This window comes from Habropoda laboriosa, unplaced genomic scaffold (genome assembly GCF_001263275.1).
Source record: "Habropoda laboriosa isolate 0110345459 unplaced genomic scaffold, ASM126327v1 scaffold300, whole genome shotgun sequence".
Classification (NCBI taxonomy): Eukaryota; Metazoa; Arthropoda; class Insecta; order Hymenoptera; family Apidae; genus Habropoda; species Habropoda laboriosa.
Window position 1 is genome coordinate 280831 of NW_017100458.1, and position 12057 is coordinate 292887.

Below are 12057 nucleotides of genomic sequence, written 5' to 3' on the forward strand. Positions count from 1 at the left end.
CTAGCAAAATTGTAACAATGAAGAACGTAAACGTACCAAAGGAACGTCGCGAAAAGTGATTTAAAGGATGATCCAAAGAACCCGTTCCTCTAGTAGATTCATCATCGGTGCAGAAATTCGTCGAAACGACGGAAGTGAAAAAATCACATGAATTATCGACAGATCATGGTCTTTTGTCGCTTAGCCACGGTCAGACTCCGATGATCACTGGTAGCGTGTTAAACCGCGTCCAACACGTTCACACAGAGAAGGTTCGTCAGTGCTAATGAGATGCGGCTGTTTCTCGTGAAGAGTACCTGTTTTGTACCTACGTAAATGCGTCGGGACATCCCAACACACTTAGGAAGCTCACAGTTGGTATATAAAGACCTCCCTCTGAATTTCCTCATCGTCATTTCTCACTCGGGCATCGAAGAAGCTTCTTAGTGAAGAAATAATTTGGATATAGAAGACAGAGAAGAGAAGGATCATGTCGAAGATTGTGCTCGTCCTTTTGGTCTCGGTGCTGGCCACCAGTTTTGCTTTTCCCGCCAACCCTGACGCTGAGGGACAAGGTACTGTATCTACTTGGAAAAATTGTGATACTTCGAGATGTTTGACATTCCCTGGGGAGAAGTTTCACAGGGTTGAACAATTTTATTAGTAATTGGAATGTATTCAAGTTAGGGGAAATTGTGGTGTTTGCATCTGCCCTGAGGAAAATTTGGAGAAGTAAAGTTTGAAAGGGTTGAAAAATTGGGATTTTTTAAATTTTGAGAGGTTTGGAAACTGAGATACTTAAAATTTGGAGAGCTGAAAAACTGGAATTTTTTAAATTTCGAGAGCTGAAAGACTGGGATTTTTAAAATTTCGTAAGAGCTGGAAAACAGATTCTTTAAAGTTTGCAAGGGCTGAAAAACTAGGATTTTTTAATTTTGAAAAGGCTGAAAAACTGAAATTTTGAAAATTTTGAAAAGGCAGAAAGACTGGGATTTTTTTAATTTTGAAAGGCCTGGAAAACTTTGATTTTTAGAAGAGGAAATTTAATATTAATTGGAATAAACTGAAGTTTGGAACAATTGTAATTGTTGCATCTCTCCTCAGAAAAAATTGGAAGAGCAAAGAAACTTCGGATTTCAAAATAAATACAATTACCGAAAATATACAAAAGCACTACCGAGAAAAAAACAAAAAGGAACATAAGAAATGCATACTGTTCGTACGAAAAACCCACTGCCCGCGAATGTCAGAGTCGTACGTCAATCAGTTAATACCACTTCGATAATCACATAACTTCCATCTTACGTCTCAGCACGTGTTATCAATAAGCCAAAGTGATTAACAAGCTTCACGTCACGTCGATTGGATCAAAATATTCTCGTTGCTATGACTAATCGTTTAACGTACGGCTAACCGACGGTCTCTTAACAAACCGATAAAACTAACCGCCTCGTGACCTTACTTCCTCTGAAGGTCGATGCCATCTTCTACTTCCTGCTGCCTCTCACCGTACATGTTAGTCTCTTTTCCTCTACCTACACATTACATCAATCCAAGGTTTCGTAATCCTCGGAGAAAAATTAATTCGAAAATTCCTCGATATTCCTATCTTTCGAACAAAATCACCTTGGAACACCATAACGTGTCACAATGAAAAAAGAAACAAAACAAATATTTCCAAACTTTTCTATTCTTATTTTCAGAAGTTCCATTAACCAGAGAGGTTAGAGAAGCGAACCCAGAACCACATCGCCACGGTTTTGGCGGTCACGGTGGATTTGGAGGCGGCTATGGGGGTGGCTATGGGGGTGGCTATGGGGGTGGCTATGGAGGTGGCCATGGTGGTGGTCTAGGAGGCTATGGTGGTCAGGGAGGCTATGGTGGTCAGGGAGGCTATGGTGGTCAGGGAGGCTATGGTGGTCAAGGGGGCTATGGTGGCCAGGGAGGTTATGGTGGTCATGGAGGCTATGGTGGCGGTTATCCCCAAGGTGGTTATGGTGGCTATGGGGGTAGCTCGGCACAAAGCTCTGCACACGCTGGCTCCATTAGCTCGCCATTTGGAAGTGCTTCTTTCGCGAGCGCGAAGGCTGGGTAAATACTTGTCACTTTGAATTCGGCAAAAAATACAATACTCGTGTGTGTGTCTTTTCCTTCATTGTAAATTATTCTTTTGTATGTTGCAGATCTGCTGGATACGGGCGATGAAACATTGATTCCTTGGAATATGGATTCTCGATTATGACCTAGCCTACGTTGCTCAATTTTGTACATTATTTCCCCACGGCTCGAACAGTATTTTGTAAAATAAACTTTTATACAACCACGTCTGAGTAATTTGTTTGTTCCAACACCTACGTAATATTTTTCCTTTTAAGAATTGTACTAGGTTGGTCGTTTTTTGACGCGTTGTGTTTCTTCAAAAGATAATGTATTCAATCGAAATAATTCAATACACTTTTCCCAATGATCAACTAGTTTCATTATTCCAAATTTGTAGTAATCTTCCAAAAATCGTTGAATGGATAAATTCTTTGAATGCTACTTTTACAGTATCTTCATTTCGGAATAATTTATTTGTTAAAAAATTGTTCAGGTGCTTGACGAAATGGTGGTCCGTTTGAAGAAAAGTCTAAAATAATTCTTCTTTGAACGTTATCATCGACGATCCTATCTGGCCTTCCTCGTACCTCATTTCCAATGAAATGTCATTAATCCTGAATTTTTCACACCAAAGTTCAACTGTCCTAACATAATCTTCCTCAAATGCTAAATTTATACTTTCTGCAGTTTCTCCAAGTTTAAGTTTATATAAAAAAAATTACGCGAGTATCCTGATTATCCATCCGAATTGTATTATGATTTTCTTTACTATTCAATACATGTGACATTTCACTTGCATCGACCTAATACATTACCGAAATTTCCTATCAGTGAAGTACGTGTCCTAATTTATGTCGAGAAATATATCCCAATCGATGTAATTGAACGTCAAAGAACGTTTCGACGATGCATACGCTTAGTATTCACAATAGGCCAGCACATTTCATTACGATATATCCGCGTTATACTTTATCGGGATGTTTGCTAGGATGTTTATAAAATACAGCATACCATTGTTCATTTAACCAAACATATCGCCACTATAAAATCCACGGCTTCGCCAGAGGCGACCATTCACGTGTTTCATCCACACACGATTAATTCTCCCCTCAAAATCCTCGCAGAGTGTCGTTAAAAATGAAGTCTACATTGATCTTACTTCTGATACTTCTCTGTCAAGTAAGTAAAACTCAAATTTCTCCAATTCCGACGAAAGTAAACATAAACAAAGATCGTTTATTTAACAGACAAAACGTGGATCGTTCGCTAAATTAGAGTCGAAAGGTAAAGAAATTATTGAAACTTTTCAACAATTTCAACTCACGATTGTCTTACATTTATTATCTTCTATTTTTCAATCGTAAAGAGAATCAAGCAGACATGGACCAGCAGAGAATCATTCGAGTTCATCGTGTTGCCGACCGCGAGTTCCCCGGAAACGACGACTCTGACGTAAAAAGCACCATAAAGACCATCCTGACTAAGCAGATAGCCCTATTAGGAAACCACGAGCTCGACAAGCTTCTCAATGATTTTCCTAACTTGAACAACCTCGTGCAACACGAGGCAAGTGAGACCATCCAGAAATCCTCTAATTTTCTATCTTTGTTTAAATTAAGAGGAGAAAGTATTTACAGGCACAATTGTACAAGGACTTGATCGTGGTTCTGAATGAATTAGTTCGAGACGGAACCATCACGCTGAAGAATATTAATCTCGCCATTAGCGAGATCGAGGACGTTGATGCGTCATCGACGTCCGTTAAACCGGAGTTAAAACGTGACAACGGTCTGAGAAATCTCGTTAATGTGTTAGAAGATTTGGAAGGATCTGACTATCAGCGAGTTAGTCAGAGCAACGAGAAGACGAAGAATGTCACGCAATCTTTGGACAATGTTCTGATACGGATGCAGAATCATTTAACCTTCGTCAGAAGAGTGTTTGAAAGACTTTGCAGGTTGGATAATGATTTCTACATCTTTTTTTCTTTTTATGAAATGTTCTAAACAATTTTTTTTATAACTAACTACTGAACGAAAAATTTCAATTTTCTCAGAGGATATACATGTAACTTTCAGCTTTCTCCTCCAATTTTTGAAAAGTAAAAATCTTACAAAATGCAGGAATTTTCATTGAGTAGTTATCGATGAAAAAATTCCCAAATTTTTCCTTTTTTGTTTTATTCATCAAGGTGATGAATCTCCACTTAATGGAAGTTTAATACTGATTTCTTTTCTACAGGAAGCACCATTCCACTAGGGGTACTCTATCGAACGTGAACAATACTGGGAAGTTGGCATCGTGGAATCAACCCAAGAAAGTATCCATACTTTAAAACATCGTTCGTGAATTATTTTGCTATTTAAATATAGTTGTGCTTTTTTTCAAATTTCTGTAATCCTTGAATGAGTTTTACGTGATTACAATAAACTGCCAAATATTGCAATGAAATTGCACCAAATAATTTGCATCATTTTCCTTGTATACTTTTCGCGAATTTTTACCGAAAGCAACGGTTACATGAAAGCACTGTGTGCGATTGTCCAGAAAGTTTGATCGATTTCGTTGGGTAACTGCTGGCAACAAGAAAGAAACCGTCGCGAGGTGAACGTTCGTTTCTCGTTTAGGGGTAAGTTGTAATTATTAATGCAATTGCCTAATCGTTGCGACAACAGAACGCTATAAATACAATTAATTCAAAAGAGATTGTCCAAGTGATTAGCAGAGATGCTTAGTTTTGCTTAAAAATGCGAATCTTGTACAATATATCCAGCCAGGAATGAACATGTCTACCATTTTGAGACCACTTCAAATGTAAAGTTGCTTTCTCGGAGTATCGTTCGATATAGGACCGATAGAATTTTTCAATCGAAATTCGAAAATCCTAAGTCACGATATTCGCAGAGGAAAATTAATTGAAAATCACGCTTAGAAATTTCTGCTTGTTTTATTTTCCTTTTCTCGTACTAGTTATGCCCATAACTGCTAAGCATGACTCATGAATCGCGTGTATGCAAAGTTCCGAGAAGCTAAATCGAGAACTGGAAGGCAACGGTGTTTGTTATCGTGACGCGATCTAATCTAGTGTGAAATTGCGCCTCTGATATCTGAATTTCAAATTGGTTAATTCGATGCATTCTTCTGTTGATCCATTGAACCCAATTAAGCTACGGTCAAATGAACACACACGGCTACGTTCTTTCGACGATAAATCAACGGAACGTTTCTACGATCGCACCGAAGAAAAATGAGACTAGAGAGTAGCATGATACAACAGCAAAGTTGCATTCGCGCGTTTGCTTCGAGGTACGAACGAAAATTGTTATTTTCGCGAGCGGAAACTAATTGAACGAGCGTCAGAAATACCATTAATCTTCCTGAAATTGATTCTCGCTCGTAGTGCCAGGCACCACGTAACAAAGCGTGCGAGAAATACCTCGAAACAGGTATTTGATCGTTGTTTCGAGAACGATACCGTACATTGTAAGGAACTTTCCATATTTTTTAACGAGTTTCTACCGCGTGATGATCAGATTTTGCACGAGACAGGCCGCGATATAGCGAGGTCATAAATTAAATCTTGAAACTGACGTAGCCACACTTTGGGGCCATATACCTTACTCCATTTTGAATTTATGCAGAATAAAAGAATTACCACTCACGACTAACGGTATTTCATTTACAAGTGGAGAATCTGCAAATGTTAATTACTATTTGGAATATTTGGACCTTTTCCCTGTGTCTGAATAGCCGTTAATGTTTTATAAAACTCACTTGAACGGCGAAGCTATAGTCTGAGCCGAATATATTAGTTGGTCACGTGGTTTTCTCACGTGTTAATTATTATTTGGAATATTGGAAGTTTTTCCCTGTGTCTGAATAGCCGTTAATGTTTTATAAAACTCACTTGAACGGCGAAGCTATAGTCTGAGCCGAATATATTCGCTGGTCACGTGGTTTTCTCCTCCGCCGTTTTTCGGTTTCGTTTTTAGCGTTCAGTAGTTAACCACGCCCACGGGCCAATGACGTTGATCTGTTCAACCACTATATATACAGATCTCGCTTGGTGGGGGTCGTCGGTGTGGAAAAGCAACGGAGAAGAAATCCACGTGACCGACCAATATATTCGGTTCAGACTATAAATTTGCTACCGGGCTTCAAACGTATCTTCGTACGATCCTGACCGAGGCTTCAGGTCCTTAACTGCTCATATCTCTGTCAATTCAATTGTCTCGACACCCGAAACATGTTTACTTTCTCTCTTGGCCGATTTTACCACCTCGCTATAGTCTGACTCGTGCTATAGCAAAGTAATATCTTCCTATGTAAATTTCGTTTCATTTTCATTCGTAGATATTACTAAGAGGTTTCGGTACTTTGCTTAAATTACTCGTAGAAAATTTTCGTACAGATAAAATTTCAATTTCTGGAATTGTCCGGGATTTACATTGATCGAACGATGTAGTTTAAACGCGGGCAATTCGAGGTACATTCGGGTTCAATTGTGCGGAGACACGAGAAGCTTTGTCGGAGGATTTGGAGGAAGAAACAACGGGGGATTCGGTTTCTAATCGAAGACCATGAATCGTTTCACGTGTTATTGATCAATCGATACGTAACCATAGCTTCTATCGTCTTGGCGCGATCAATTTGCGTTTCATGTTGTGAACGCTATAATTAGACGTGAAGAAACGCGTCTTACGATAGTGTTTCGAATAGAATCAATTAACCAATTATATTTCTTCCTCAACATTCTGATAATGAGCATCAAAAGGGACCAGAAATGCAACAAATTTTCTCAGCTATTATATAAATTCACTGTTACATTTTTACTGATCATACTTTCACGTTACAATATTCCAATTTTCCTAAATTTAGGTAATTAAAAATAAGAGAAACCTCTACGAAAATTACTAAAGTATTGAATTACTAAATATTTCCTAAGAATATTAAAACTACTAAATCTCTTCCAAAATTCCAACGAAACTTCATCATTCAGCTCGCCCAAATTTTAATCACAGTGCCACTTACTAATACACACTCTCGTTCATAAGTATTACGACACTGAATGTGAAGCGAACCTAAACAGTCGTTAAAACATTACTCAGCTTGGAATCTCATAATTTGAAAAGTACGCATATTTCTGCTGATATTTGGTAGCAAATCTGGCGAAGAAATGTAATTTAACTCTTTAACTATAGGCTATTCATCTGAGAGACGAGACCAAATTTGTATTTTACTATTGTAATTACGTATGTGAAGAATTTTTGAAGCTCTTACGTTTGAATAGCTTCAATTGACATACCTTAAATAAAATAGTTACATTAAATTTAGTTTTACAACACAGTGACTTACTAAATAAAATGATCAAAGTAGTCTGAGAGACAATACGTTCGTAGTAACGTCTGAAAAACAGATGTCTGTAATAAAGGGTTAAATCGTATAATAGTTTCTGTACGAACATAAGTGTTAGGACGCATACTACGCTCGTACAGAAAATATTACGGTGTAAATTACATTTGTTCGTCGAAGTTAATGTCATATCGTTATCTCAAACTTATTAGTAGAACAACTAAATTTATTACCGCGAGTTGGCATAGAAATTTATCCACATTTAATATTTCCAAATACCGCTAAAGTTGTTTACTTCCAGCATACCACAGTTGCAAGGAAAATACGACTGCTGATACACTGATACGAGAATTAACGAAAAAAGTGCAACGAGAGTAAGCAAAATTTTGTCAGAACTTATGAATGGCGTTGTAAGTGAAATATGAATTATCCAAGGTTGCTATTAAAGTGACGATACCTATATCACCCAAAATATACGTGCTCCTTATACCACGAAATTCCAAACTGAACAATTTTGTAATGTCTGTTCAAATTAAACAAGTGTCCTAATACTCACGAACGGAAGTGTACGTTTAAATGAAATACAACTTACCGACACATGTCACCCAAGAAGAAGCTCGAAAGATGTCTCGAATATACAATTAACACAAATCCCGTGCAACCGATGGAGAGGTTGTCGCTGCAAAATTTCAGAGAGATGTCCGAGAAGCGCAGCCTCTCGTCGAGCGCGAAACCTCGAATGGATCACGGAGGCGGCGTCGCCGACGGCGTCGGCGCCGACAGCCAAGGCGGCGTAAGCCTTCGTGCCGGCGCGACGCTCATGAAAAGCGTCTCGATCTTCTTGATGAGCGGCCGCAAAGCGTCCGTCACCTCCAAGAGGCAGACTTCCGGCAGCCCTAAGCACGAGCCACGACGAAGGCAACGCAGAAGGATGCCAGTCGCCGGGACAACGAGAGGCTCGGCGCACACCGTTAAGCTGATCGAGTCGTTGAAGAGAAAGACCAGATTCTCCTGGCAAGTAAACGCTAATTCTAGCGTCGATTGTTTTTCTCAAACGTAACCGAAACATTTTCTAAATTCGTCGGAAAGGGAAGAATTGCAAGACGCGATTGCAAAGTTTGGGAATTTTTTTGATAGGTAACTACAGAATGAAGAGTTTCAATTTTTTCAGAAGATGTGAATGCAACCTTCAGCTTTCTTCTCCAATTTTTGGAAAGCAATAATGTTACGAAATGAAGGAGCTATGGCGAAAGTCCTTGTGCTAGAACAACGATTGCTGGCCGCCAGCATCGACAAGGATTGGAACGACTGAAAAAAAAAAATTATTTTTGATTTATAAATAGAAATCTGTTACCTACAATGTGGCGTAGGATTTTTGAAAAATTGTAATTGGTATAGAAATGGTGGCAGTTCGAAGGGGAAAAGCTCTTTTTGCCAAAGAAAATGAACAAAATAATTTCTAAAATAATTCAGATATCGAAAAAATCGTACGCATTTTTATTTATGAATAAACGAAAAGGTATAAGTAAGCGTGTAATGAAGGATTAGAGTAATATGGAATATTCAAAATAGTATAAGTGCAGTTTTGATTAAAACTCCTCTTCGACGGTTACAGGACAGAATTGGATAACCTGTGCAAGCTGTACAAAAAGCTAACCAACCCAGGTCAGCAACAAGTAGGACAATCGGTTATTATCGGGAGAAGGCCTCCGTCGAATCAGACTATAGAGGTAGTGACACTTGCACCGCCTCGAATCATAGCAATTTTAATTCGCGTGTATGAACCTGTCAGTACACCTTCGAATAATCACGCAACTTCTTAACCCCTTCATCCTCTCAACAATTTAATCGTTAAACAAATTGCAAATACAACAAGTAAATCCACGAGGAAGTCGAAAATAGGATCAACGTCATTTTGATCCAAGAACGGTTAGAAAATCACCACCTTCCTGTCTACCACTCCAACCTGCGTGAAAATCGTCTCGAAAAAATAATTCGGTCGAAAATAGGATCAACGTCATTTTGATCCAAGAACGCTTAGAAAATCACCACCTTCCTGTCTACCAATCCAACCTGCATGAAAATCCTCCCCAAAAAATAATTCTTCACTTTGATCTAATTAATCTACGAGGCTGAGTCGATAAGTAAGTTACACCTGCCCCGTATTCTCGATTCAGAAGGATAATTCTCACCGAATCGATGCCTGAGGGAAGAACAATTAACGCTTTCACTTATTGTTAACCCTTCGACAGTTTATCCCGAGTGAGACTCGGACAGCGCGTTAAATAACGAACGGTTTAACTCGTGAGAGACTTTTAGGAAGAAAATTAGGAAGGGACGAGATATTGTTATTAGAACTGTGACGCAGGGTTATGTACACTGTGCTTTAAAAATAATCACACACGACGTGATTATTAAAAAGATACGTGTAAAATATGAATTTTATTCACTCTAATTCGGAATTACATTAGACTGTCAAAGGGTTGAACGTTAAAACGTCTACGAATAACCATGAAAAAACAAATGACCCGGAAAACTCGGTAGAAAAGTGGTCCTCCTCTGCGACAATGTCCGACCACATTCTCCGACTGTGACACAGATGCTGTTGCTGAAATTCCAACGAGAATTATGAGAATCCACCTTGTAGTCTGGACCTCTCACCATGTGATTTCCATGTGTTTGCCCAAACGAAAAAAGACGCGAGTTTGAAGAATTTCAGCACGGTTGACGAAGTGAAGGAAAATTGGTTTCTCGTTGCGACAAGTCTTTACAGATTCTCGGTTACTATGTCCAGAAATAGTAGATGGCTGTCCGTTTACGTTGGTACCTAATAAAAGAGATTTTTTTCATTCGTTCGTATTTTTTTTTTTTTTTTTTAGAGAAGGTGTAACTTGTTAACCCTTTGAACTCCTTTGTCGAGTGTGACTCGACATCAATTTTATTCACAGGTACTCCTATGAATGAAATAACTTTTAAATTGCCAGTTTAAATACGGTTAGGACCTTTAATGCTATTTTCAATATAATTAGTCAAAAAAAAGTTCCTATCAACCAAATGTCTTTAAAGTGCATTTAAAAAAAAAATACTTAAAATAATAGGGAGTCGTTGAAAAGAAAATTAAAAAGGAAATTAGGTGTTCAAAGGGTTAATTGACTTTCTATCACATTTACCTCGCATTTGCGCTTCATTCTTCACTCGTTCTCGTGAGAATAAGAAAGGGTATGTTGCAGGGAATCGACAGGACAATTTTCCGCGAGCTTCTGCATAACACGTTCAAAGTGATCACAGAGGATGCTTTGGTGGAGCGAATATTCTGCTGTTGGGATCGAGAGAACGAAGGAATAATCAGACTGGAGCCGTGGATCATGGGATTGGATTTGTATCTTCGCGGCACTCTGCGAGAAAAAATTGAATATTGCTTTAAAGTCTACGATCTTAACAACGACGGTTTCATCACCAAAGACGAGATATTCCTATTATTCAAGTAAAAATTCTATCGTTCGCTTTTCGTTGAGTTAAGGGGTTAGACCACCGCTCAGGTTTCACAAAATCGAATTTCTTTCCTTGCTTAAATTGGTAGTTTACACTTTGAAAAATATAATCCAAATAGTATTGCTAAAATATTTCAATGGTTGTATGCTATTAGAGCCGATTTAACGAAGCACGTCCATCAGTAATCAAACTTTTTTTTAAAATTGCTGTTCATCCGATTCACTTGAAATTTTCGCTAAACACTCTCCGTCATACAATCTAAAGAAATACACAGAATTTTTGCAACATATTGATAACATTTTCTGCAAGTAACATTCTTATACTAAAATTTTAAGGAAAAATGCAATTCCTTCGTATATTCGCCATTTCTATAAAACTGAATATCTGTAAAAAATCTTACATACTTCTTTAATAATTGCCATATAGACTTTGCTCTAATTGTAAGTAAAACCGCGTGACAACAAAGGACGACATGAGGCAATTTTGCAAAAAAATTAAATAAAAAAAAAAAAAATACTTTTATATTCTCCAAAGATACCATAATAAAATCGTCATGAAAAGTTTTCGATTAAGTCAATTATTTTCATTAAAAAAAATGCCAAAGTTAAGTATCATTTTCAGGCCTCAGGGATAGTCTAACCCCTCTAATTGACAAACCATCGTGTATTTTTTGATGATATTTCCGCTCTTAGGAATTGTTTAATGAAGCAACCCGGAGAGGAAGATCCAGACGAGGCAGTGAAAGACTTGTCTGAATTGGCCTTGAAGAAACTAGACGTTGATCGTGATGGAAAAATCTCTTTCCACGATTACAAGGTTGCTATACTGGAGGAACCCCTACTTCTGGAAGCTTTCGGTCAATGTTTGCCCACGGACGAAAATTGCGCGTCCATTTTAATCACGTTGCAATCATGATGACGAAAAATACGATCTATCAACGGAGAAGTATACGCCTCAATCGAGGTTCTCGACAGTTTCTGGATGCAAAATTTCATCGAACTGGATCTTCGTTTCTTGGGGATAGCTGTTGGTCTCAGGCAAGGATCATAGGATACGCTGGAAAAACGAGAGAACCGTGTCAATGACATAGTAAAAAAAAGTAGTATAATTCATTGGAAAAAGATTCGTAATCAT

General features: G+C 38.2%; 3 protein-coding genes across 3 annotated transcripts; all 3 read left to right on the forward strand.

The window, feature by feature from the left end:
* Window positions 1-380: 380 nt before the first annotated feature.
* Window positions 381-2297, forward strand: LOC108575963 (glycine-rich RNA-binding protein 3, mitochondrial-like). Its single transcript, XM_017938901.1, has 3 exons — window positions 381-554; window positions 1683-2070; window positions 2163-2297. The coding sequence occupies exons 1-3, from the start codon at window positions 470-472 to the stop codon at window positions 2182-2184; spliced, it is 495 nt and encodes a 164-aa protein (XP_017794390.1). The 5' UTR covers window positions 381-469; the 3' UTR covers window positions 2185-2297.
* An 873-nt stretch (window positions 2298-3170) lies between these two features.
* Window positions 3171-4414, forward strand: LOC108575962. The gene is made up of 5 exons (XM_017938900.1): window positions 3171-3258; window positions 3327-3385; window positions 3441-3645; window positions 3717-4036; window positions 4321-4414. The coding sequence occupies exons 1-5, from the start codon at window positions 3217-3219 to the stop codon at window positions 4412-4414; spliced, it is 720 nt and encodes a 239-aa protein (XP_017794389.1). The 5' UTR covers window positions 3171-3216.
* A 3714-nt stretch (window positions 4415-8128) lies between these two features.
* On the forward strand, window positions 8129-11838 carry LOC108575960 (EF-hand calcium-binding domain-containing protein 1). The gene is made up of 4 exons (XM_017938899.1): window positions 8129-8445; window positions 9047-9161; window positions 10662-10915; window positions 11616-11838. The coding sequence occupies exons 1-4, from the start codon at window positions 8129-8131 to the stop codon at window positions 11836-11838; spliced, it is 909 nt and encodes a 302-aa protein (XP_017794388.1).
* Window positions 11839-12057: the final 219 nt, after the last annotated feature.

Bases quoted from the DNA above. Each gene is read 5' to 3' on its own strand.
- LOC108575962 (XM_017938900.1), top strand. From the start codon at position 3,217: ATGAAGTCTACATTGATCTTACTTCTGATACTTCTCTGTCAA. The intron at 3,386-3,440 runs TCAACAATTTCA...ATTTTTCAATCG, and splicing joins AAAGAAATTATTGAAACTTT to TAAAGAGAATCAAGCAGACA. The intron at 4,037-4,320 runs GTTGGATAATGA...TCTTTTCTACAG, and splicing joins GTGTTTGAAAGACTTTGCAG to GAAGCACCATTCCACTAGGG.
- LOC108575963 (XM_017938901.1), top strand. From the start codon at position 470: ATGTCGAAGATTGTGCTCGTCCTTTTGGTCTCGGTGCTGGCCACCAGT. The intron at 555-1,682 runs GTACTGTATCTA...TCTTATTTTCAG, and splicing joins CCCTGACGCTGAGGGACAAG to AAGTTCCATTAACCAGAGAG. The intron at 2,071-2,162 runs GTAAATACTTGT...TGTATGTTGCAG, and splicing joins TTCGCGAGCGCGAAGGCTGG to ATCTGCTGGATACGGGCGAT.
- LOC108575960 (XM_017938899.1), top strand. From the start codon at position 8,129: ATGTCCGAGAAGCGCAGCCTCTCGTCGAGCGCGAAACCTCGAATGGAT. The intron at 8,446-9,046 runs GCAAGTAAACGC...CGACGGTTACAG, and splicing joins AGAAAGACCAGATTCTCCTG to GACAGAATTGGATAACCTGT. The intron at 9,162-10,661 runs GTAGTGACACTT...GGTATGTTGCAG, and splicing joins CGTCGAATCAGACTATAGAG to GGAATCGACAGGACAATTTT.